We start from the raw sequence: 26,742 nt of genomic DNA, 5'->3' as shown, positions 1-26,742 counted from the left end.
GTTGACCCATTCCTTTTTGCCTTCCTATTCTTCCCCTCCATTGTAAGCATTTTCCCTTGCCTCTTCTATATGAGATAGTTTACCTCATTCTGTCTCTCCCCATCTCCTGTCATCATATTCCTCTCTCACCTTTTAATTTCACCTTTTAAGTATCATCCCTTCCTGTTAAATTGGTCCTGTGCCCTCTATCTATGTATACCTGTAAACATATATACACATTCACATATGTATTCATATGCCCATATACCCTCCTATATAGACATATATATATATATATATTTCTATTCCCTTCAACTGTTTTCATACTGAGAAAAGTTTCATCAGTTACATTTATTGTTTTTCCATGTAGGAATGTTAATAGTTCAACTTTGATAAGTTCCTTATGATTTCTTTTCCCTGTTTACCTTCTCCTGCTTCTCTTGCTTCTTGTATCTGAATGTCAGATTTTCTATTGAACTCTCTTTTTTTCATCAAGAATGCTTGAAAGTCCTCTGTTCCACTGAATGACCATATTTTCCCCTGAAACCTGATACTCAGTTTTGCTGGGTAGGTGATTCTTGGTTTTAATCCCAGCTCCTTTGACCTCTGGAACATCATATTCCAGGCCCTTCGATCCCTCAGTGTAGAAGCTGCCAGATCCTGGGTTATCCTGATTGTGTTTCCACAATATTCAAATTGTTTCTTCTGTCTGCTTGTAACATTCTCTCCTTAATCTGGGAATTCTGGAACCTGGCTATAATATTCCTAGGAGTTTTCTTTTTGGGATCTTTTTCAGGAAGTGATGGGTGGATTCTTTCAACCTCTATTTTGCCCTCTGATTCTAAAACATCAGGGCAGTTTTCCTTGAGAATTTCTTGAAGGATGATTTCTAGGTTCTTTCTTAGATCATGGCTTTCAGGTAGTCCAATAATTTTTAAATTATCTCTCCTGGATCTATTTTCCAGGTCATGGTTTTCCCAATGAGTATTTCACATTGCCTTCTCTTTTTTCATTTGTTTGACTGCTTAATAGCATCTTGATTTCTCATAAAGTCATTAGCTTCCATTTGCTCCAATCTAAATCTGAAGCAATGATTCTCCTCAGTGAGCTTTTGAGATTCTTTTACCATCTGGCAAATTCAGCTTTTTAAGGCATTCTTCTCCTCATTGCCTTTTTGAGCCTCTCTTGCCATTTGAGTTAGTCTGTTTTTTAAGGTGTTATTTTCCTCAGTCAGGATGTTGATTCTCATTTTGTAATTTTCTTGCATTGTTCTCATTTCTCTTCCCAATTTTTCTTCCACTTCTCTTATCTGCTTCTTAATGTCCTCCATGGCCTGTAACCAGCTCGTATTTTCCTTTGAAGCTTTTGGTGCAGGAGTTCTGACTTCACTGTCTTCCTCCTGTTCCATGCTTTGCTCCTTTTTGTCCAAAATAGGAGTCTGATGTTGGAATCTTCTGTCTGCTTTGTTTCCTTTGCCTGGTCATGTTGCCCCTCCGTCACTTGACCCCAGGGCTTTTACCACAGTAGGACTCTGCCACCAGACAGGGGAGCTTTCGTCCCAAACACTGGGGTTTTCTCAGCTGCTGGAGGTATTAGATGGGTGCCCTGTCTGAGGCCTCCGCACGCTCTGGCAAGCTGGACACACACCACACCCCAGGACCTCCACCCTAGACTTTAATCCAGATCCAAGCAGTTTAAAGCAAGAGCGATTACCCCTCAGACTGGTCACTTGGTCCCCCTACACTCTGCAGGCTAGGAGCTGAAGCTGCCATGTGGCGCTGGCTCTCTGTGCCAGGCGTCTCAGGGGCTTCTTGCCCCAGGGGCAAAAACCACGCACTTCCACTTACTGGGTCTCAAAGTCCAGACTGCACTGACCTCTCATTTTGTCCTTCGCATCTATATATCCAGATAAATCTGGAAAGGGCCACAGCTGCTGCCGATCTGGAGTCCCTCCTGCAGGTGGCTGGTCAGACCCACCCTGGGGCTAAAGCCTCTGGGGTGGGGCTGGGCTCCGCTCCCAGAGCACTGTGCTGGCCAATTCCTGCTGGCCTGCCCTCAGTGGGAGGTTAGCTTCTCTGTGTCATTTTGTGGGTTCTGCAGCTCCAAAGTTTGTTCAGAGTCCCCTTTTTACATCGATTGGGGAAGGTGGAAGCCGGAGCCGCTTGGAGGTCATGCTTCTACTCTGGCATCTTGACTTTGCCCCCCAGCTATTCAGTATTCTTAAAAAAAAAAACCCACTGTCTGATTGTACGATTGCATTTCATGAACCTTCTATTACATGCCCAGCATGTGCTGAAATATAACTTGGTAGTTTTTAATCAAAAGAACCTATTGTTTTCTTTTGTACATTTTAAAATAGATAGAAAGATAAAAATAGGACAATTGAACATAGCAAAGTTATTGTGAGAGCAGTTTGCTGCACTGAAATCTTTGCTTGCCTCCCCTTTCCTCATCTGTAAATTAGGATAAGGATTATTGACCTACCTATTTCCCAGAGTTGTGTTGTGAGGAAAGTTATTTGTAAACTGCAGTATTTTAATTTGTTTTGTTATATAATACAGGGAAGATTTTTCATGACATGTTTATTAACCTTTCAGCATTGGGTTTTTAATTATATCCTCATGACTTGCCTAATCTTCATTTTTTTTGTCAGTTTTCAGACCTTGTATTTATTAATAGCTTGGATTTGTAACCAGTTCTCTGGTAGAAAATTGATGACAGTTAGTTTAACTAGGGCAGCTAGGTGGCGCCATAGTGCTCAGAGCTCTGGACCTCCTTTACTAGCTTAGTGACCCTGTGCAAATCACTACACCCTGCTTGCCTCAGTTTCCTCATTTGTAAAATGAGCTGGAGAAGAAAAGGGCAAACCTGTGATAAGGAGGGATGTAAAAGAAGTAGAAAGATGAAGGTATCATGGGAATCAGAACCACAGAGTCCCACCCCGTCATCATCCATGTCCTTCAGGAACTTAAAAGCTCCTGAGCTGAAATAGTCTGCTGGAGGTTGCATTGATAGTAAATAGCAGAGGGGGTTAGCTTTAGGCCCACTGACCTGATAATCTCTGCCCTGCTACTCTCTTGTATGTTAGGCAACATATTAGTAAAAACCTTTGGCTGGGAGTTTTTGCACTTCTAGAGAAGTTGCACGGTGTTCCTCACTCGCCTTTACCTGTCATGCAGTTAACCATCTAACAGGGCTCAGTGCTCTGCTCAGAATGAGCAGTGTGGCAGGAGAAATGGAGAACCTCCTGCCTAATAGCGTCATTGGAAGGACAGTGGAAGTGGAAGGTGGTAACTGAAAAAGAAGTGCTTTGGAGGCATAAGATGATGGCACTGATAGGTTCCTTTAAGGCTTGTAGGGCGTTTGTTGTAATTTTAGTCTCCAACATACAGTGGGTATAGAAGAATGGACAGCCACATGACTAATTGCTTCTTTAAGGAATTTTTCTTTTTGCCAACTTTGAGTTACATCTCGAGTTATGTCCAAGGTAAAAGCGTCAGTGAACCCAGAGCCCTGACTCTGGCATTAGCGGGCTTGGGTGTTTTGTGTGAAATGCAATGGCTGGGCCAAATGTCCTTTGCCGTTTCCCCTAGCTCTTGATCTGTAACTCTGTGGTTCCCATGGACAGGGAGAGCATCAGGGGGCTTATTTTCTCAACATTTTAAAACTTTTGCTTTCTTAAAAAAGAGAAATAACAAGTTTGAAGCAGACACATTAGTGTTAATTTTGGTGCCACTTTGCCTTGGAGGTTAAGAGCTGGTGTGTTGAGTTGTTAGGAATAGAAAATTTGGGGCATGGATTCTGTTGGCAGGAAGTGGTGCCAGATTCTATTGGCAGGAAGTGATAGAGAAAAGGGAACCTTGTCCTAGGTGAAATGTAAGAGATTTTTTTATGTAGATACTTATGGATTGTTTTTATTTTTCAGGATGATTCTGTGTATCTGAAAGAGCAGCTTCGCAAAGCAGAGGAGCAGGTCCAGGCCACTCGGCAGGAAGTGGTGTTTCTGTCCAAAGAGCTGAGTGATGCAGTCAGTGTGAGGGATCAGACCATGGCTGATCTGCACAGTGCCCGGCTTGAAAATGAGCAAGTCAGAAAGCAGCTGGCAGAGGCCGCGGCGGAGCTGAGAGTCGCCGTTGTGAAGAAGCAGCAGGTCAGCCAGCCAGTGTGGCTTGGGTTGTACCTGGAGAACGCATGCTGCTCTCAGAGAGTCGTGAAAGCTGGGAAAATCAGCACAGTGTTCTCAGAGGCAGATCAGGGCTTAGATCACAACGCTTTCTCATTGCATTCTTAGCTCATAGAACCATTCTGCTTTTCTTGAAATTAATTTTGTGGTGAACTACTGGAATATTCAGCATATTCTTAGTGGTTGTTATGACTGATTCTGTTTTTTAATTAAGTTTTTCATGGGAAAGATAATTTTTGTTTGAAACTTCCTGAAACCTGTTTGTGGAATGTTGTAGGCAAAAATTCTTTCTTTGAAAAAAGTAGCCCAGATGCCTTGGTTTCTTGGGTCACATTTTGTTTTTAGTGGATGTGTGCTCCCGAGACGACTTTGCCGTTACATTTTGTACAGTAATTTAGTTTTTAAAATACATGTTCTAGAGAAGAAATGTGTTTCTAAAGCAAATACCTGGGCTATTTGTTTCTAAACATATTTTTATTAAAATCTCCTTCTTAAAGGAGAAAACGGATCCAGTTGAGCAGGACCTGCGCAGAGAGGTGGAAGACCTAAAGCTTCGCCTGCAGATGGCTGCGGACCATTACAGGGAGAAATTCAAGGAGTGCCAGAGACTCCAAAAGCAGGTGACCCGGCTCTCCGAGCAGGCGGTGAGTAATCCCACATCAGCCTCTTGTGAGGATCACTACTGAGCACCCCACCCATGTGCTTTCTGGGCCTGGGAGGATTTTTCGTCTTTTGGTTTAACACCTGGTGCCTGGGATTCCAGATGGATGAGACCTCAGAAGTCATCTTATCTAACTTCCTTGTTTTACAGATGAGGAAACTGAGGACCGCAGAGGGGAAGGGACTTGCCTAAGGCTGCCCAGGGAGAATGTAGTGGGCCTGGGGTGTAGATTTCTGCCTATTCCCCAAGTGCTTTTTCCTCTTCTGCTGTGAAGAGGAAATTGTCTCCTGACCCTGTCAGGACCAGTGTGGAGTTGGGGCTCTCAGGGCAGCTTATCTATGGACGGCCAGTGGGGGGGGGGGGGAGGGGGGGGGGGGGAGGGGGGGGGAGGGGATAGCAGTGGGAGGAAGTAGGCCACTCGCGAGGCTGCAGCTTTTCTTTTCCTGATGCCTCAGTGCTCTGGGTGTGGCATCTTGTCACTGTTTCTGCAGGATTGATGGGTGGAGTTTGGGAATTCCACCTGTGAAGCAGATCCCTGCACTGTTAGTGAACAGCTTCCTTCTGTCCTGTGGCAAGTAATTATTACGAAGGAGAGCAGGGATTTGGAGTGAAGAGCAGTGCAGGAAAGTAGGAGAATACAGAAGCAGGTCATTAGGGAGAGCTGCTACTTCCTGGGCTGTGGCTCCTGGGTGTGATTTCTGTTTTGGAAGGTTATTAGAAGGCGTAATATTGTGTGATGTAATGTTGGCTTCTAGAGGGAGATCCGGGAAGAGCTCTGGTGACCTGAGTGATTTATAAGAGAGACTTGAAACCAGTGGAGTATTTTCTTCTCTGCTTGATAAAGTGTGTCCAGTAGAGTATAGTCCAACTGAGAGCCCCTTTGTTGATCTTGATGTGTTATCTTTGCTGATCCTCTTGCCACAGTTTAAAAAAAATCTTATGATTGTTAAAGTAATTAAATTTATAAGAATTTCTTCACTTACCAGATTGCTTCATGCAAAACTCTCTTTAAGTAATTGTATGTATATTTTCAGTGATAATATAAGCATTTAACAATTGTTAAGATATTGCATAGACAACTAATAACAATCTATCTTTTCATAAAGAAAACTGGGAATCAGCAGAAAGTGACGGATGCCTCAAGCAACACAGAGACAGCAGCCGGCTCTCCTGTTAACGTCAAATTGTCAGCTGCTACAGGTATCCTTAACCTGTCAAGTTTTTATGATTTATCTGAGGCTTGAAAATACCATCTATTTAGAACAACATAGCAGAGCCAGGTAATTGAACTGTTAGAGCAAAAGGCAAAAGAATAACATGGGATGATAGCGTGTACAACTCTGAGCTGTTGACATTAAAAGGGAAATGGATAACTGAATAGACATCACCACAGGCAGTCAATTAGCCTTTCCTACTGAAGTTTATCCAGTCACAACAAGGAGACCAACAGAAGAATCATTCCCTAAAAATGGTAGCAGCATCAGCTGCTGGTGCTTGCATCAGACCTTAGGATGAGAGCCAGGCCTGGAGTCAGGAAGACCTGGGTTAAGATCTGGCCTCCTGACATGTCCTAGCTGGGTGACCCTGGGCAAGTCGCTTCACCCTTTCTGCCTCAAGTTTCCTCATCTGTAAAACGGGCAGAAAGACGTGGCAAACAGCTCCAGGATCTTTGCCAAGAAAACCCCAGATGGGGTCACAAAGAGTGGGATGTGACTGAAATGATTGAACAGTAACAAAACCCACACAGGAAAGCAAGGCTGGCTGGCAGTGTCTGTTGCCAGACTTCTCTGTGTGCTCAGATGGACACCTCTCAGAAGCTGTCCATCAATCTGTGATCTTGGATACATGTGGCACGTAGTAAATAAATTAGACTCTAAACGAATGGTATAGGAGGCCAGTGTGGGCTGGACTGCCTTGGGGAATCGTGCATTGCTTTTCATGACCAGGCTTTTCCTGCATACAAAACACAGGCCTTTATCAAAAACAACTTTTTACTGCTAGCTCGTGCTTTAACATCACTAACATTTCCCAGTGCAGCCCCTTGTTTGCCTTCTCTTAAAGCAGGCAGTGAAGAAGGGGGAGCTGGTGGGGGATGGCTTAGCAGAACCATCCAAGCTGTTGGGAAGCCAAACCCTCTCAGCAGGGATGCCCTTGCACCCCTTTTGGGGCCAAGCTTGGTTCATGTGATTTTTGTGGGCTTCAGGCCCGGTTGCTTTCTTGCTTCTGTTCTTTCCATTTACATTACTGTGCTCCCTGGATTTTACTGGTCTACTCTACCTGCATTTCTGTCATCCTCTCAACACGGTTCTATGTTCATACTATTACTCGTTTCTTAGGACTCAGGGACATTCCCTCACACTGACAGGCCACAGTTGGTGGGCCTTGCCCAGGGCAGGGGCACACTCACTTTGCTTCCTCTTCTTTACCGTGGGACAGAATATTGCTGTAAATACTTTTATTTCTATTGAGAATGTCAGTATTCTTTTGGTAAGAAATTTTGGTAATGGAAGGCCACAGTCTCTGTTGAGTGGTGGGTATGAATAGGCCGAGACATTGGCAGGAAAGATGTTCAGGGGAAGCCATGCAAAGGATTTATCAGAAATACCTAGAACCCATCACTTCATGTGAGAAGAACGGCAAGGTCTGGCTCTGTGTTCTGTCCTAGTTAGCACCTGTGCATAGATCTAGAAGATGGTCTTCTGGGGTGAGAGATCCTGCTGGGAGAGCATTTATGGGAAGAGGGTGGCAGGAGTCTAGAGGATGGATGGGGGCAGACGTGTGGGCTGGCAGAGGAACGATCTATGTGAAGGAGGACCTGTGGCCAGGGACATAGTGAAATCCCTTTAAAGCCTTCTGAATTTGTAGGAGCCCAAACAGTACAAAAGAACAAAGGCTACCCAGTTTCAATGTCCAACTGAATTTTAATCAAGATAATGTGTCAGGATTTCTGCTAATGTTGAAGTCTTTCAGGCGATGGTGGTGGGCACAGTAAATCCACGCTGACACTAGACTGGCTTCGTCCACCTAAGGTGTACTTGGTTAATTGAAGAAGTGAAATGGGAGGTTTCCCATCAGCACTTTTAAATTTCTTTAAATTTTTTTTCTTAATAGTTGGACTTGCTGCATCTGAGATAATTTCTGAGGTGGTGACAAAGGGGCAAGTCTGTGAAATGACCAAAGAAATTGCTGAGAAAACAGAAAAGTACAAGAAATGTAAACAACTGCTGTTGGTAAGTTGGCGGATTCGAGAAGCCAAGCCTGACGCCGGCTGTGCAGACACTTCAGGCACGTCCTCTGTCCCTGCCTTGGTGTCCTGCTGATGCAGACTGCTATTCTTGATAAACACAGGTGCTCTCTAGCCTTTGTCCTGCTCTCTTGTGGGAGGCCTCTGGTGGACCCCAGGTGTCCATCCTGTGTGTGTGGCAGAGACGGGCATAGACTGAGATTTTCCTGGCTCCAAGGCTGCTTCCAGTCACCAGCCGAGGTGACTCGAGAGACACAAGACGTTTCCAGGCTCTAGATGATTTTTGGAAGGCAACTTGATTCTTGATAATAGAAATGGTTTTCATTGATTTAGCACTTTTTATGTTTTACACATTTTACTTAAAGCAACACTGTGAGATAGGTAATGCAATTAGGATTTGCCCATAATGATACATTTGATAAGTGTGAAGGCATCGCACTTTTCCCGTTACACTATGTTGCTGTGATTATATACAAATGAAATCATCGTGCTTTGCTTTTCCCTCCAGACTTGGAGTCAAGAAGCTTTGTGTTCAAATTCCACTTTTGCCATTACTGTCTGGCCCACTCTTGGGCAAGCACTGAAGGGCTCAGCTATCAGCCTCCCCATTTAAAACCATTGGGTTTGGGGTCCGCTGAGGCCCCTGCTTTGCTCTATGTGACCTGGGCATAAACACTTGCTTTTGTTTTCTGTACCAAATTCTCTCCCTCTTTCCACCCTTTCCCCTCCCATTGAGAAGTTAAGAAATATAATGCCCATTGTATATAAAAAGTCTGCAAGATATTTCTGAATTAGCCACGTTCTGGAGAGAAAAGAAAGCAGGCAGAGACTGCAGTTCAGTCTGCACTCTGCGTCCGTCAGTTCCCTCTGGAGATGTTGCTCTGAACACTCTTAGATCTATTGAGAATGTCAGTAATCATTGGGTGTGATGGTCATGAGAGGCCCCAGGCTCTGAGAAGCCTGTTCCCAGCCCCATTTCTTTCTTTCTTTTTTTTTTTTTTTTTAAAGCAATTGGGGTTAAGTAACTTGCTCAAGGTTACACGGCCAGTTATTTCTGGGTGTGGTGCTGAGTATCTGAGCCCAGATTTGATCCCAGGTCATCCCAACACTGGGGCCAGTGCTCTTACTCGCTGAGCTACCTGGCCGCCCCTCCCAGCCCCATTTCTGACTGGATCCTTTGGTGTTGTGCAGGGTCATTATAGTGATCAGAGTAGCCCAGTCTTCACAGTTGAATGTCACTATAACATAGCTGTTGGTGTGCACAGTGTTCCTCTGGTTTGTGTAAGTCCTCCCATGATAACAACTTTTGTTTTAGAAGCTGGGTTAATAATGTTTTCAGTTACCTTTCTGCTATTTTTCATATAAAAGAAATGCTTTCATTTTAGAAGAGGACAATTTCCAATTCAAAGTGGTTGTGCAGAATTAATCAGTGAGTAGCTCCACTCACAAAATGAGAAAGGTGGCCTGCTGTCAGTGGATGCTCTGGCATCCTTCGCAGATCCTTTTGGGTCATCAGAACTTTTAGTTTTGCTACCTTCTCGATGATCTGTCAGCTTGAATTTATTGCGTGTTCTTCACATAGGTAGATGGAGGCTTCCTTTTCTCCCCCTCTCTGTTCCCTTAGAAAATTGGATCAGATTTGAGGACAATGGAAAGTATTGCTGTGTGTCTTAAGAGGATGTGGTCCTCTAATTTATGCAGTCATACTCTAAAGTAGCCAGTAGGGCCCACATTAATTCCATGTTCCGTAGTAATTCAGTTAAGAAGTAGCATACTCTGATGGATAGTGGTTGAAATCAGTCTTGCCTTTGACGCATCCTGTGTGACCCCAGCAGATCACCAAACTGCTCTATGCCCCAGGGAGGTATCAAAGACAGCTCCTTTCAGAGCTGGTGTCTTACTAGAAATAGTTGCCTCCATTGATGAAGTCCCTGATCTTTCCTCTCCACTTCCACCACAGTGACCACTTTAGAATGATTCCTTTAAGAGGGAGTCTGCTGATTGGGTCACCATCTGGTCTTAGAGTGTCCCTCAACCCAGCAGCCATGCTCAACACTTCCATCTCCTTTGGAGAACTTAGGTTTGAGAATCACTCTCAGTGTCTTGGTCTCTTGAGGTTGTCAAAATGCCTGCTTGAGTAGAGAAGCTGCTTAGGTGGTACACTGAGTCATGGAAAGACATGCAAGTGGATTGGACACTGGTCATATAGCCAGGAATGATAACCCAGGAGGTGAGTGACCCATCTGTAGATCACAGCCCTTGCTGTGTGCTTGGCTGCTTGGTTGTTGTGTTTTTTTTGCCTTAAATATAGGCATAATTGTTCAGAAATCCAGCTGATAGTTACTTTATTCAGATAATTTGAACTGTACAAGTGAGTAACCAGAATCAAAATGGTCTGTGTCTTATAGGATGAGAGGGCCAAATGTAGCAGTTACGCTGACGAACTGGCCAGATTGGAGCTGAAGTGGAAGGAGCAGGTGAAGGTCAGCGAGGAAGCCAAGCTGCGCCTTGCGGAGGTGGAGGACCAGTGTAAAGTCAGTGCGGCCCTTGTTCTGTTGTTTGTTAGTAGTATGTTTAGTACTGCTATTCTGTCTGTCTGTCTGTCTACCTACCTATCTGTCTGTCTATCTGCTCATCCATCCGTCCGTCCATCCGTCCTCTTACCCTCTACACGTAGAAGATAGACCTGAGTCAGAGTGGAGAAAATGAGTGGGTGTTGTCAGCTTGTTTCTCTAATTCTAAGTATTGAATTATCTTTGTGCTAACGTTGAACATCCACTATTCTTTGGTTCACTGTAATATTAGGAACCATGCCTGTCCCTTCCATTTCTTACAGAGCTTTGTGCTTAGGGACACCCAGCTAGTACCTTTTTCAGGGTGTCTCAAAATGCTTTGTGTGATTTTCAGCTTTGATCACTCACAATGGTATGAAGACTTGTGGGGACATCTTGGATGTCCAGGGTCAGTCTGTCCCCTGGATACCTATTTCATACATGGTATTATTTGGATTCAACCATGGAATTGTGGAAATTTGAAGTCATGATTGAGTATTCTTTGTTGAACCTGCATCTGTTTTTTTAGACTGGTAACCAACTTCTTGTGAAATTATTTAACTTTGATATACTGAAATTATATTTTTTATTTGAGTGTATATTGGTACAATTTGAAAATTAAGAGAGCCTACCAATGTAGTAATGTATAATGGTAAGAATAAAAGGTGTGATCAGGAAGGATCAGCACAAGAGTGTGTGTGTGTGTGTGTGAGTGTGTGAGTGAGATCCCCTGTGGGTTGGGTCACACAGTCTCTGCTTTTGGTGTATGGAGGGGGGACACTTTTCCTTGCTTCCTGGAGGACGTGGCCTTGCAGTTGGCTCCGGAAGGGAGGCCACCCTAATGAGCAATGAATGTTGTAAAGGGCATTCCCTTCCAGGCAGGTGGAGGATGGGTGTGTGTAGCCAAGGCCTCTTAGGGAAGTTTTGGGGAGGCGAGATTTAAAAGGTGGTAGGTTGGGGTCAGATTCTATAAGGCTTAAGTTTCAGGTTTCATTTAATGTAGACGGTGGGGGGAGTCATGGAAGATTGACAAAGGTAGGGTGGCACTTTTTTTTTTTTTTTGCCTTTTGGAGGGCAGTTGGGATTAAGTAACTTGCCCAAGGTTACACAGCTAGTTTTTTTTGTGTGGGTGTTAAGTGTCTGAGGCCGGAACCGAACTCGGGTCCTCCCAACTCCGGGGCCGGTGCTTTATTCACTGCGCCACCCAGCCGCCCCAGGACAGCACTTTTGGAATGTTTCTCTAATAGCAGAGCAGAGGGTTATTTGAAATGGTAGTGTCTGGAGAAAAAGAGGAGGGGGAGGGGAGCATGCATTGGTTTATTAAGCACCTACTACATGTTTGAAGCAGGATTTGATCTTCAGAGAGGCAAGAGAGGAATTGGTTTTGCAGACTACTAAGAGGTCAAGGAGAAGAGAAAAACTGAAAAGTCTTGGATTTGGCAATGAGGAAGTTATTGATGACCTTCAGAGGAGCTTCAGGAGAAGAATGTGGGCGGCATTATAGACTGAATTGGGTGTGCTGGACTGCATTCTTTAAATGGGTTAAATGCTGACTTTTTGTACAGGTTCAGTTGATGCAGAAAGAACAAGAAATAAATGATCTGACCTCCCATTTGGAAACTCTTACCAGGGAGAAGGAGGAGGAGAAGGTAGGAAGTGCTTTTTTCAGATTTATTGCTGCTAGAATAGGACTGCATTAGAAGTCCTGTGTGTTTCAGAATACAGGTTAAAAAAAGGAAGTGATATGAAAATAAGGTCAAGACATTCCAGGAATAAATAATGTTTTTGCACACCATTTCATTTGGATTTGTTGGGACTGTGATCTTAAAACAAGAATATTCACTGTGAAATGGCTTCTGTTTTGTGATGACGAGCTTGCACATGGTGGTGTCTTTCAAAGTAATCCAGTGTGCAGATGTGGTGTGTGTGTGTGTATTTGCTTTTTTCTTTGGTAAAAGGCAGCATTTTTAGAGGAAGTGTGGTGGCATTTAATTACGCTTTGTCACCCATTCAGCTCGAGCCTAGGTCAAATGAATAGGCTAGAAAAGAGCCATTAACCTTCCAGAGATAGTGAAATAAGGGGGCAGAGGGAAAGTCCAAAGCTTTGTGGCGCATCATAATAGAGAGACAGGTTTGGAGAGACTGCAGAGGACCATCTTCAGTGGTTAGCTTTCATGATTTCTGTAAACAAACACTAATAGTAGAATTCAATGGAATAACATTTGCTATGGTATGGTTATCCATTTAAATAGTGGTTCCAGCATATAGCAGATTGCCTTTGAATCCTCCTTACGGCTGTGTAAAAGAGATTCATAGAGACCCAGCCTACATGGCTGATACCCTGTGACTGTTGCATTAATTTTGTATGTTATTTTAAAAATTATTTCAGGCTCATATCATGTTAACAAAATGTTTTAATTAGGATGAATGGAGAAGTAAAGGGACAACATTGTATTTAGTGTATGATAAACTTATTCAGAATTGAGTTTTGTCCTAGCAATCACAAGCTGAGTGTGAGCTTTGCTTTCAAGTGTTACAGTCTGATGGTTTTCTAAGGTAAGTAGTGAGAATGAAATCTGTTTTTTTCTAAGTTAACTAAATCTTTAGCAAAATCACCCTGTTAAATAAAACAGCAGTTCTGGAAATCTTAGAAATGCATTTGTTGTTCTGCTTACAAAATAGCTATATTGAAGTTAGGATGAAATGTAAAACCATTTTGGTCATGTCATAATAGCTATCACCAAAGCAACAGATTATTTTAGTCAATTCATTTAATAAGCTGACAAAAGATTTCCATGTTCGTAACAAGAAATGTAGATATTTAAAAGTTATATGTATATGCACAAAGATGCACATTTTTGAAATTTTAATTTTCTTAGTATTTGTGAGATGAGTTAAGTGGCTGACTTTTTTCAGTCAGGTTGACGTGGTAAATTTAAAATGTTAACCTTAACTCCTTTCTTGTTTACTTACAGAATGGAAAGGAACACAAGTTTTTCTCCTTAAGTTTCCCCCCATTTTTTTTTTTTTTGCTTTTTCTTGGAGGGCAATTGGGGTTAAGTGACTTGCCCAAGTAAGTGTTAAGTGTCTGAGGCCGGATTTGAACTCAGTCCTCCTGACTCCAGGGCCAGTGCTCTACTCACTGCACCACCTAGCCACCCCAAGAGCTAATTATTCTTTAATCATTTCTGATAAATACATTTTAGGAGTGTGATTTTGTTTAAAAGCTCATTGAGAATCTGTAATTGCTGTTACTCAAGGGTGGAGTACAGATAAGGAAGTGCTCCAAAGTCATCACTGTTAATTCAAAGCCTTCATCTTTGAGTATTAACATTTTGAAATCTATATAAAAATTATTCACAGAATTTAAAAATCCGTATATATTTTATGTTTAATTTCAAGTATTCCTTAAAAGTAAGCTAATTTTTAAAAGTTTAAAAAAAACATTATCTACTGATTTGCAATTTTCTCTTGTCTGATTCCATTTTTGGCTGTCTTTGGTCAAGTCATTCCTGTTAGTTTTCAAAGAAGATAGTTTGAAAACTCACTGTAGTCTTTAGTGGTGATAATAGCTGATCCCTTAGAGAGCCCTTGCAAGTCACATGACTGGTCTGCCCCATTGTGGTCTCCTCCCCTTTCCAATGCCCCCTCCTAACAAGTAGACCGCATCTCTAGCGGTGTCTTTAGGGGTGTGGCTGCTGACCGCTCCCCAGAATGGCTGCACCACTTGCCAGCTCTCCCAAGACTGCTACTGTCATCCCACCGGTACCATCAGACGTCTTTTAACTTCTCTCATCTTTGTTGATCTGATGGGTGTGAGGAGGAATACCAGAGTTTGTTTTTATTAGGGACTTGGGATCCATTTTTTATATATTATTGAGACTTTCCCTCTTTAGGCAGGTCAGCCGGTGCTAGTCCAGATGCCCACCATACGCTTCTCCTTTGCTGTTTGTACTGTACACAGTATTGAGCTTCAGAAGAGTATGGGTTATGGGCTTAGGGCTAAAAGTGGGACACAGGCCCGCGAATCTCTCCTCTCCTCCTCCCTCTTCCTCCTCCCGACCCCATTTTACAGATGAGGAAATGCCCGAGCTATTACTTCACCTCTGATTTGCTGCCATATGGTATTAATGGGAGATGTTCTTGGACAATGATCTAGGACCAGAATTCAGATAGAGGGTGGGGCTAGATTGTGTTTGGGAAATCCCACCTGCCAGATCACATGGAATCAATCAGCAAGTATTTATTTATTAAGCACCTACTATTTACTGGGCACTGTCCATACAGACTTAGAGAAGGAAACAGCCTGAGGCTGAAATGGCTTACGTTGTAACAGAAGAGACAGATGCATCAGGACTGGACATTGTTATAAGAAAGCAGGCTGGCACTTTGTCTACAGTAACTCTCAGAATAAGGCTTCCTGCGGCCACACACAGGGCCAGCAGGGGCGGAGGCAGGATGTGAAGCTCTTTCTGGGACTTCCATACCCTTAGATATTTCAGCAGCAACAACAATAACGGTAATGGTGAAGATTGGTGTTTTCCAGTCAGGTCTGACTCTGTGACCCTCTTTGGGGTTTTCTTAGCAAAGATGCTGGAGCGATTTACCATTTGCTTCCCTAGTTCATTTTGCAAAAGGTGAGGAAACTGAGGCAAACAGGGTGAAGTGACTTGCCCATATTGACGTAGCTAGTATGTGAGGCTGGATTAGAACTCAGGTCTTCCTGAGTCCTGTGCTCCGTCCACTGTGCCACCAACTGCCCTTAATAGTGATGATAGCTAGCGTTAAAATAGTACTTAAAGTTTCGCAAAATGTTGTTATTTATTATCTCATTTGATCCTCACACCCACCTTGTAAGGTAGGTGCTGTTAGCCACCCCCTGAACACTGGGGTTCAAATCATACCCTCAGATATTTCCTCGTTGTGTGATGTTGGACAGGCTACTTATCCTTTGCCTCAGTTTCCTCAGTGAAAAATGGGGGTGTTAATAGGCCTCTCTCCATGAGAATATCTGTGAAGCATTCAGTGTGGCGTCCAGCACATAGCAGGCACTGAATGCATGGCTGTTCCATGTCAGAAGTGAGCATCCACAGGGTGCCCTGGGAGGGGGGCATCAGCAGCAGCGTTTGGGGCAGGGAAGCTAAGGGATGGCCATGTCTGAGCTGTGCTTCCAAAGGAGGGGGAGGGATTCTGTGAGGTGCAGGAGCCTGTTATAACTTGGGCAAGTAGAAGCTTCACTTTTGCAGTACAGTGGAAAAGGCACCCTGTGGTCACTGTTCTGCACGCTATTTGACGCTGTCTTATCCGTGAAAGACTTGATTCCTTAGCAGGTTCATTACTCTTTGTTGTTGATGTTTAGGAGCTTAGAAGGAGACTCGAGAGCCAAGGCGAGAGAGCCGGGGAAGGTGCCAGTGCCCGACACTCCCAAGTGAGCGGAACTGCCACAGAGAAGAGTGGGCCTGTGCCTGCCGTGCCAAACAAGAGGCCGGTTCTGCAGTTTGGAAATCCCTACGCAGGCCAGGACGCAAGAGGTTTGTTTGGGAAGAGTTTGGGCTTTGAGTTAAGCTGGACTATTAAGGACCCTGTGTATCAAGTGTATGAAAGTTAGTGATGAAGAAATACATGATTCTCTTTTGTGGGTAAACAGTGGGGAGAAATAGTTCAAGTCTTAGAAATTAAGGAACTTTTTTCTGGATAGTGGAAAGATCATTGGATGTGAGGAGGCAGCAGAGAACTAAATTTGAATCCTGCTTCTGGCAGTTACTGATTGGGCTTGGGCAGGTCACCAAATATACCTGAGTGTCAGTTTCTTGATCTGAAAAATGGGAAAAATAATACATGTGGTAATTCTCTCACTCTTACTTGACTTGTGAAGATGTGAAATTACATTTAGGGTATTTCGTAAACCATAAAGCATTATTTAAATTCTAGTTATTTAAAGAATGCTCTTGATTTTGAACAATTTGGGGGATCCCTAAACTATTTGACATCTAAATTTTGATAGAAATTTATTGAGCCTGTATATAAATAAAGACACCAAAGTATTGAGTTTCATTGATGTTTTATGATTTGTATTTCAGATGGAGCAGATGGTGCTTTTTACCCAGATGAAATCCAGAGACCACCTGTAAGAACGTTCTTGTGGGAACTGGAAGACAATGTAGTCTGTAGCCAGCCTGCTCGAAACCTTAGTCGGCCTGATGGCTTAGAAGACCCTGAGGATAGCAATGTAAACTGAGTTTCTCTTTTTCTTTGCCTAACCTATTTAGTTAGAATATTATACATTTATGGCCACGAATTTTAGAAAACCTGGCAGCATTTAAATTTCCTTTTGAGTTAGAAATCAGTTGTAAAAATGCTTCAGAACTGTTTAAAAAAAGTTCTATAGGATTTTCATTAAAGTAATAGATAAATGTAATAAATATCACTTAAATTTTAGATTGATGTATCCAAAGGCAGTGTGGTATGGTAGAAAGAGGGTTGAGTTTGAGGTCAGAAGTCCTGGCTTCGAACCCTGACACTGAGCCTCATGCCTTTGATCACCTCGGGTGAGTCACATCACCTTTAGGGGCCATGGCCTCTTCATGTTAAATGAGGTGACATTAGATGGCATGGTTGGCTGAGAGGACCTTGAAGGGCCCCATTAGCTGACAATATTTGACTCTGGTCCTGTTTAAATGATAGTTATCAGTCTGAATTGGTTTCATTTTAAAAAAAATTAATACTTGCAAAGTAAGTGAGTAGGAACTTTGTTTTCAAACTTGGCATGCTAGACTGGAGGGAGAGCTTTTGCGGATTTTATTTATCTCTTTGCCTACTTGAAACTTTAAATGATTTGAATTACATTAGCGTTCACCTAGAAAAGATTTCAAGTGTGCGTGTTATTGTGTGGGTTTCCTTTTTTGGAAGACATCCGCATAGATGTCCTCCTCCTCCTGTTTAATGCAGCGTCCCTTGCACTTTGGCAGGAAGACAAGGATGAGTGTGACATGGGCGCGTGTAACATCATGGCGGCTTTGATTGCGTTTAAAGGATTTCTTAACCATTCACTAGACAAGTTTGTTTCTTTCTCATCGCACTTCCTTGATGAGCTGTGGTCTAAGATGGACTCAAACGCATGCCTTTATCGTGCTCTTTGCAAGAACAGTGGTATCATGACCTGCTTCTCATTTAATCTAGTTTGCTGCATTTAATTGCTATTAACCTTTGCAGAAGCTGATCAGTGTTCAGACAGGCATGATTTTAGCCCTGGTGCTCAGCACCCATAATGGAGAAAAATGTATTTCTCCCTTCTGCCTTTTGCCCTCCTGTGTCCATTACTGGGAATAATTAGGAAAGCTGTCAGAACTTTTGCAGCCTATTTAAGGTCTAGAGTATTATCTTACTGCTTTTTCCCACCTTTACTTCCCATTTTGCATATCTAATCTGATCATTCTTGGCTCCGACATTACCTGTGACAAGCCCTTCTCTTCCTTAGTCATCTGCTTCAGTTTAATTAGCAGAGGTTTTTTCCCCCCTTTTTTTTGATCTATGTGCTTTGCCCTCCTGCAAACCCATGAGAAGCAGTGTTAGAGTCTTGTGCTCATTTGCTGACACACTGAGATTTGGTAATGAGATGAAAAGACTCTAATGTGCTTGCATAGGAAGTAACCTTGGATTACGGTTTCTCCATTCAGATTCTTTACACCAGACAGAAAGCAGTTTGTATACACCATCACAGGGCCTTAGCTTGAAATTCTGTGGCAGTTGGAAATGAAAATCAGATGGGAGTACACTTCTAAAATGTAATTTTAATTTCTGCACATTAAAAGAAAGATTTAAGCCAATGACAACAGTTACTTAGAACACTCTAGAATTCCATAAGAAAATAATTTTTAATGGGAAGTTAGACTGAGTGGCAGAGCTGTGTCAGTGAAGATGGAGCTCTATTAGGTTGCTAGAGATAAAGCATAAAATCAGCTCAGAGGAACAGAGGGAGTCCAAATGCTGGCAGGTCCCTGGAGGTGGGGATGAAGGCGATTTGGGCAAAGATAGTGAAAATCAGTCTTCAGGCCGAGTGGCTTAGTGTAGTCCCCCTACCACTTTTTATTTTTTTAAAGCAATTGGGGTTAAGTAACTTGCCCAAGGTAACACGGCCAGTTTTTTTGTGTGGGTGTTAAGTATCTGAGGCTAGAATAGATCCCGGGTCCTCCCGAGTCCGGGGCCAGCACTCTTACTCACTGCGCCACCTATCCACCCCCCCCACCACCTTTTTACTGTTTCAGGGATTTTATGTTCCATTATATAGCTACCATTTTAAGTTCATTTCAGTGTCTTCCTGTCTTTTAAGTCACCAAATGTATCTTTTTATAGAAACTTACCCAAGGCAAATGTGATACACTCGGTATCATTAATTTGAGAAACAAATCCCTTCAAGTTTGAGGGAAGATGAAGCAACTGAGATTAATTGGGATAATTTAATATAGGAAAAGCATATATGATATAGTAATTCCTATCCTATCAGATTTGCAAGACCCTTCATAATAACTGAATCAGGCATAACAGATATTATTCCCATTTTACTTATTAGAAAATTGAGACTGTAAATGGGAAGCGTTTTTGCCCTTGATCACACAGATGATTTCTGAAGTGGAGCTCTCTACTCGTGGCCCCCTGTCTCTGGCTACAAGGAAGGCAATAAGTGACATCATCACAGCCTGAGTGAGACACAGCTGTTGATAGGTGGGGGGAATTAAGAATGCCCTTGCCTGTCAGCCTTTGATTCTAGGACTGAGACATTAGAGGGAATCAAAAACAAGGTGATCTGAAGTTTTCTAGTATGAGCAAAAATTTTGGTATTTTAAATTGGTTCCTCACCAGAATTATGCTGTATCTCATTTCCTTTCTTTGATTTAACTGGTATGACTTCAGTAGTTTGTTTTATGTTGACAATTTAATCCTTGGAAAATAGAGATGAATTCATTTTATCAGCAGTAAGTATAGAAACTTTTATACAAACTTTTGATCCAGTCAAATAGGGGGAGGGGTACTTAGATTTTCCTGAAGTATTTTCTACAGTGAACTTCTGTGGAGCACACTTATAGACTCTCTGTTCTTTTGAAACATTCAGAGAACTCTATTCATTGTTATTTTGCTACCACAAAATTTAAAATTGAAGAAATTTGTCAGATACGTAAGTAGGAGAATAAGGATATCAGGTGGGTTGTGTCTCATGGCTATTGCTTTACACAGGGCCTAGAACATGGGCAGAGTTTGAGATATGCAGACAGCTCTGGATTCTCCTTGACTTGCACATTCTTTTTCCTGATGGAGATTGCTATCTGTGCTGCCGCCCTGGGGTGACTGTTCCATACGCTCCTAAGTTGGCAGGGGAGCATCTGATGTGCTTGCTTTCCTGCCCGTTGTCAAACAACTGGTGGGGCCCTTAAATACCCACTGCTGGTCACTCTTCGTCCCAGGGCACACTGAGCCCGCTTTCTGTGGCTGTTGTGCATTTCCCCAATGATCTCTTTCTCTTGTGCTTTTCTCTGAAGTTCTTCATTGATCCTAAGTAGCAGCTTGTTCGTGTCCCTGTACATCTCGGGCCTGCTTGGTGGTAGTGCTTTGCACTTCATATCTTAGCCATACAATAATGCTGTTAGAATATTGATAGTATCTCCTGAAGGCAATTTAGCCTGTTCTCCTTATGGTCATTTCCAGGCCCAGCTCATTGTCCATCTGTATGCTTGTCCCAGATGCCCAGACTGAGCAATGAATGAAGGAAAGCATTTAATGTGAGCTAAATGCTTGAGATGGAAATAAAAAAATTGATACCGGACTTGATGAGCTTTTCTAAGCTGGGGCTACAGCACACAGCAGGGGGCTTGGCTGCACGATTGAGCCAAGGGCCTGGTGATCCTTGGGATGCAGCTGTGTGCAGGATGGCAAGGGCCAGAGGTCCTTGGGTTTCACTGGCAGGCTAGATGGCAGCACCTGGGGGTATGGAAGCCATGGTAGCTAGGAGATGGTCCGGCCCTTTCTTGTTCCTGATGGATCTTGATACCTACATCCATCTCTTCCTGTGGGGAGGAAGCTGGAGTCATCGCATCGGGAGAAGGGTTGGTGGGGAGGGTACTGTCAGCTTCTGTGGCACCAAGCACCCCTGGTTAGAATCCTTTTTGGAGGGGGGAAGGCAGAGTGATTGGGATTAAGTGACTTGACCAAGGTCACACGGCTAGTTTTTGTGTTTAGTGTCTGAGGCCGGATTTGAACTCGGGTCCTCCTGACTCCAGGGCTGGTGCTGTATTCACTGCCCCATCTAGCCACCCCTCTTGGTTAGAATCCTAATGAAAGTTTGAACAGTGTGGTGGCTAGTCATTGGCCTTAGAGCAAATCCTTTTTTTTCCTATGAAATTAAAAAAAAAATGATTCACAGTATATTAACCCAGGAAATAGAGACCATGATTCATTCTGTGGTTCATTCCCCATAAGCCACAGAAGTGCCTCTCTTGCAGCTTCAGAGAAATTTAATGACAATATTTGTATGATCACATATGATCTCATTTGCCTGATTGTGTGCTGTTTTGTGTCCCAAATGTGGCTTCCATTACATCTCAGATAACATGGGAAAACCTCGTCATGATAACAGAATAGTTTGTCCTATATCCAAGTTGTATTTAAGTGAAGTCTCTGTTTTTCATGAAACATGGGCAACCTGAATATTTTTTACTTCAATGTCTATTCTGTGTTAAGTTTTTTGTGCTTCACTCTTTGATGTTTTGCCCGTCTCTAGGCTTTTGAGGGTCCATGTGTCCCAAGGCAATTCTCATCTCACTTTGTGAGGCATCTTGAATTGGATGTTTTGTTGACAACTTAAATTCAGCATGTTCAAAAATGAACTCGTTCTCTTTCCTTCATAACCCCTGTTACTGTTGGAGGCCTCACTGTCTTCACATCTTCCAGGCTTCCAGGTGTTTGGGCCCCTTTCTCTCATCCTCTACTGCAAATGTCTGTCACTGTCCCCTTCATATTTCTCTCCAGTGCTCCCCCTTCCCCCCTCTGATGCTGCCCCTGTTCTGGGGAAGGCCCTCCCCGCCTCAGGCCTGGACCACTGCAATAGCTGCAGGGGGTGGGAGTGCAGAACGCCCGCCCCGAGGCTCTCCCCACTCTGGTCCCCCCTCCTTTCGGCCACCAAAGTGTTTCTCCCAAAGCGCAGCTTTGACCCTGTCACTCGAGATAAACTCTGGGCTTCCTGCTCCCTCCAGGAGCAGATGCACAGTGCTCTGGCCTTCAGAGCCCTTGCATCAGGCCCCCTCCTGCCTCTTCCAGCTTTCTTCACCCCGGAGGCCAGTGATACCGGCCACAGCATCGTGTTCCTCACTGAAGACGCTCCGTTTCCTGACTGCCGTTTTCTGTCTGTCCCCCTGCCTGGAATTCTCCTCTCCTTGTCTCTGTCCCCAGCTTCCTTGACTATCTTCAGGTTTCAGCCAGAGTCCCCCCCTTATTCACGAAGTGCATCCCAGTTCTCTGTACCTCCAGACACCAGTGCCTCCCTTCTATCTAGGCCATGTTTGTGTGCAGTTGTCTACATGTTGTCTTCCCGCACTGGATGGAGCTTGGCAGCATTTGGCATACTGTGGTGCCTAGCACTGCTCTCTGATTGGTGATGAAACCCAGACCAGACCTGCTTGCAGGGAAGAGAGCCTTGTGCAGGTGCAGAGACCCCTGGGTCTCAGGCCTCAGCCTTGTCAGGCCCTGCTCCTCTCAAGAAGGGCAGCCAAGCTGCCTTCAGGAAGTACTTCACGGAGAGGTGGAAGGGTGCTTATATCTCCATTTTACAGTTAAGGCAGACAAAGGTGAAGTGATTGGCCCAGGCTCACCCAGCTAGAAAGTGTCTTGAGGCTGGATTTGAATTCAAGTCTTCCTGTTTAATGTACCCTGTGTGCTGTGGCACCCTCTAGCTGCCTGTTTATGTATTTTTAACTTTCATGAAATGAGAGGAAATACTGGAGGGAGAGAAGTTCTCTTTCCTTGATTATAAATATATGAAAGTTTACTGGAAATTGACACATTTACCACTCGGCATAGCAGTACATTGTTTTTTCTTCCATATGTGTTAGGGGTGGTTGTTTAATGTGAATATTAGAGCATTTTTTTTTTAAGCAATTGGGATTAAATAACTTGCTCAAGGATACATGGCCAGTTATTTCTGGGTGTGATGCTAATAAGTATCTTAGCCCTTAGCTTAGTATCTGGATTCGATCCCGGGTCATCCTGACTCTGGGGCCGGTGCTACTCTCTGAGCCACCTGGCTGCCCTGAATATTAGAGCATATTGATGCCAGAGACTGATAAATTGGTATTTTCTCCACAGAGCCTTAGATAAACAAAAATAGCTAAGACAGATGTCAGTTAATTTCAAGTCAGTTTTTATTAATGGCAATGCCATTTTCCTGCCTTACGGTAATGTCACACTTAGACGACTTTTTTTCATTATTTTTACAACTAAAGAAAAAATGCCTTCTCTTTCTCTCACACCCCCACCCCAGTTATATCTATCTCTTTGTACTGTGTCCATTATCTCTGTCAGGAATAGGTAGGATGTTTTGGCGTGAGTCCTCTAAACATTATGTTTTTTTTTTTTTTTGAGGGGGGAGGGCAGGGCAATTGGGGTTAAGTGACTTACCCAAGGTCATACAGCCAGTAAGTATTAAGTGTCTGATGCCGGATTTGAACTCATGACCTCCTGACTCCAGGGCCAGTGCTCTATCACTGTGCCATCTACCTGCCCCTAAACATTATGTTGGACAAAAGTATTTCAGAGTGGTCAGCCATTCTCCATTTGATAGAACGAAGACCCAATTGGTTTTCAATTCTTTGCTACCACAGAGCTGCTGTAAATAGTTTTGCCCAGGAGTTCTCCTCAGGGATATAGACCAAATAATGGCATCTCTAGATAAAAGAGTATGCGTTACTTAATAATTTCTGGATCTTAGTTGCTTCCCAGATTTGCAGGCCCACTTTATGGCTCTGCCACTAGTGCATTAATGTACTTGTTTTCCCACAGTCCCTCCCCCATATGTGATTTTTCTTTTTTTTTTGTTAACTTTTCAGTCTCCTGGGTATAAGGCATATCCTCAGAATTGTTCTAATGTTCGTTTCTCTTAATTGGTGATTTAGAGTTTTTTTCATATGGCTACATACTTCCCCTGAAAATGGAATGAAAAAAAATTGAAAACCTTTGCATCATTTAACTATTCATAAATTGGGGAATGGCTCTTATTCCTGTCAATTTGGATCTGTTCTCTGTATATCTTAGAAGGGAGACCTTTACCAGAGAAACCTGCTGCGAAGATGTATTTTACCTATTTACTTGCTTCTCTTCTAATTTTTGCTGCATTGGTTTTATTTATGCAAAACCTGTCCATTTTTATTTATTTATATGTTATTATGCTTTAATTAATATATTATTATTTATAATTAAACTGTCCATTTTTATCTTCTATGTTCCTATCTTTTTTGTTCATTAACTTTTTCCATATGCATAGATCTAACAGATGATTTTTATCTCTGATTTGTTGATGTCAGCTTTCATATCTAAATTGTTATTAAATAAGTTTAAAGTCTCACAGAATGATCTTCAAGCTCATGTTCACATGAAACCCTCACCAACAGATAAGAAGAATAGTTTTCCTTCAAATATGGTCTAATTTCCTTTGGATTCTGGATTTCTCCATGATCCAATTAAATTACCTGTTGTCAGACACATGTAAAATCCTATGGAATTATGTTTTTTGCAGGATGATGATGAGAATGTCCTTACTGTTCCAGAACCTCCAAGCCAGCTTTTACATGCTCATGGGACGGGCTTTTGCTTTGATTCCAGGTAATCTTAACCTTCTCCATGTAGAATTGATGCTTTATACATAGTTACAGAAATTCTTAGCTATTCAGGAGGGCAGATAGATGCTCTGGGGAATTTCAGGTTGTTTTCACCCTTGTGGATGATTACAAAAGGCTTTCTCTTTGAAATTTAGCAACCATTGGAATTATGTGCCTCATTTTACTTATTGTGAGGAACCTTTTTGGGAGCTCAGACAACCAAAAATGTGTAAGACAAAGGGTTGAGTGTTTGGTGAATGGTTCCAAACCCTGCCCAATGCTCGTCTCAGTGAGCAGGTAATGTGGGTCCCTTGAGCTGCGGGAGATGTCCAGGCCTTTGGCGAGGGGCAGCGAGGACATGGGCACGAGGGAGGGGATTAGCAATGGCGGCCCCAGGTGGCCGTCCTGGAGTGACCTCCAGTTCTGAGTCAGTGCTTAGCATGTTTAGTGTGCACATGTGTGTCAGAAATATGTAATGACTTTATGTCCCTGTCTCTTCAAGCTTTGATGTTCACAAGAAGTGTCCCCTCTGTGAATTAATGTTCCCTCCCAACTACGATCAGAGCAAGTTTGAAGAGCATGTCGAAAGCCATTGGAAGGTGTGCCCCATGTGCAGTGAGCAGTTCCCTCCAGACTATGACCAGCACGGCTTTGAAAGGCATGTTCAGACCCATTTTGATCAGAATGTTTTAAATTTTGACTAGAAGGTCACTTTTTATTATGCATTATTCTAGTTTACCATTTAAAAAAGATCACCTCTACTAGCTAGACCATATCTGAAAAAACCTCTGCTGCAGTTTTCTGACTCCTCACGCTCGAAGTTACCTGTGCACAAGGCAGTAGAATTAGGGTCAGGGTCAGTAGTAGCGAGCTTGTCAGCAGATCTAACCTCTGTGTCTCTCACCTGCTCTAAGAAAAGAAAGAAGTTCTTTGTGTGTATGGATCTTTATTTATTCCCCGATTGTACTGTATCAGTAAAGGATACAGGGATTATTTTCATGTGACAGCGGAATTACATGGTGGTAGGTGATGTAGCCGATTGATAACAAGTTTCTATTGAATAGGTGATTGAGCATGATTAAATATTATGTAATAAAAAAGTATTTCTGATAGCAATCTTGTGGAGTAATTCTTTGGGTAACTTTCAGAAAATGATATAATTTATTCTATGAACATATAGTTTTTTAATCCTCTTTAGAAATTTAGATGCATGTATGATGAGATGACTTGCTTGCAACATAGCAAATACCTCTTGTACATGTGAAACGTTTGCCTTAGGAATTAATCCAAGAAAGCACATTTTGCTTTAATCCAGTATTTTTATGAATTAAAAAATATGATAAATTAGATTTCTCTGAATGATTATTTTTAAATCAGCTTCCAGTTGTATTTCTAGCTAATGGGAAAGTGGCAAAACGCCGTGATATGAGTGAAGAAACCTCCGCACCAAACTACTCGAGGCTCTGGTCTTGACATGAGCCTGTGGCGGCATCCAGGTGGGGGGGGAGGAAGAGGGGGTTGTGCATTTTGCACTTTTCCTGTTGAGTATAATTTGAAAAATTGTGTTTCTAATTAAGCAGTTACAAATGGACAAACACACCAAAATCAAGGTCGTGTTTCTTTGGTTAAAATTTGTTTCTGATTGTATAGTGCTCATTACATTAAAAGTAAACCAGTGTTGGAGCTCTGTGGCTGTTTGATTTCATTATTATCTATTATCACTATACTATCTATAATAAGAGTACTGTGAGGGGCTCTTCACGGGGGGTTCATGGATTCCTATGATTTCAGGAGATCGGTGAGTTTGGTATTTTTATTTTACAGTTTGATAATTTTTTTCACCGGATTCCCTTTCTTTTGTAATACTGTGTGCTTTCTTTTATGTGTTTGGAAACATTCAGGGGAAGGTCTCTTCAGTCTCTGCTGCCCCAGGACTCTTCCTCTTCTGTCCCCTTCTCTAAATTAGTAAATTAGCACCACCTCTGTTGTGCTGAAAGCCTGGGAATTCCAGCAGCGCTCTCACGGTTCTGTTATTTATTAGCACTGAAGCAGATTGTCTAAACTTGCCCCAAATTTAGTTGCCATTTAAATGATTGGGTCAGACGACAGCTTGGTTATGGGGTACTTTCCAATAGTTTCACATTATGGTATGGCCTGGGTACGTGTCCACACTTGGATTATGTCCGAACTTGGGGGTCTGGGGTCCATGGGGTGCTCCTTAAGTCCTGAGCCATCTAGAGGGCAGGGATGCTCCCCACCCCTTG

General features: G+C 42.9%; 1 protein-coding gene across 6 annotated transcripts in view; it reads left to right on the top strand.

Moving 5' to 3' along the window:
- The window catches only part of TAX1BP1 (Tax1 binding protein 1), a 68,339-nt gene extending 42,178 nt beyond the window's left edge, over positions 1-26,161 (top strand). For 4 of the 6 annotated variants that reach the window (XM_069088649.1, XM_069088650.1, XM_069088652.1 and 1 more), the window contains 10 exons: positions 3,905-4,129; positions 4,660-4,806; positions 5,930-6,023; positions 7,935-8,053; positions 10,476-10,601; positions 12,185-12,268; positions 15,979-16,150; positions 16,700-16,848; positions 24,397-24,482; positions 24,981-26,161. In XM_069088649.1, coding sequence (XP_068944750.1) covers positions 3,905-4,129; positions 4,660-4,806; positions 5,930-6,023; positions 7,935-8,053; positions 10,476-10,601; positions 12,185-12,268; positions 15,979-16,150; positions 16,700-16,848; positions 24,397-24,482; positions 24,981-25,182 — 1,404 coding nt within the window. In that variant the 3' untranslated portion in view covers positions 25,183-26,161. The remainder of the gene's footprint in view (positions 1-3,904; positions 4,130-4,659; positions 4,807-5,929; positions 6,024-7,934; positions 8,054-10,475; positions 10,602-12,184; positions 12,269-15,978; positions 16,151-16,699; positions 16,849-24,396; positions 24,483-24,980) is intronic. The other 2 variants (XM_069088651.1, XM_069088653.1) reach the window with 2 other exon arrangements.
- The last annotated feature ends 581 nt before the right edge of the window (positions 26,162-26,742 follow it).

This window comes from Petaurus breviceps, unplaced genomic scaffold (genome assembly GCF_028583685.1).
Source record: "Petaurus breviceps papuanus isolate PSGF00001 unplaced genomic scaffold, PetGlider_PUasm1.0 185, whole genome shotgun sequence".
Lineage (NCBI taxonomy): Eukaryota > Metazoa > Chordata > Mammalia > Diprotodontia > Petauridae > Petaurus > Petaurus breviceps.
This window is presented reverse-complemented; position numbering and strand designations above follow the sequence as displayed.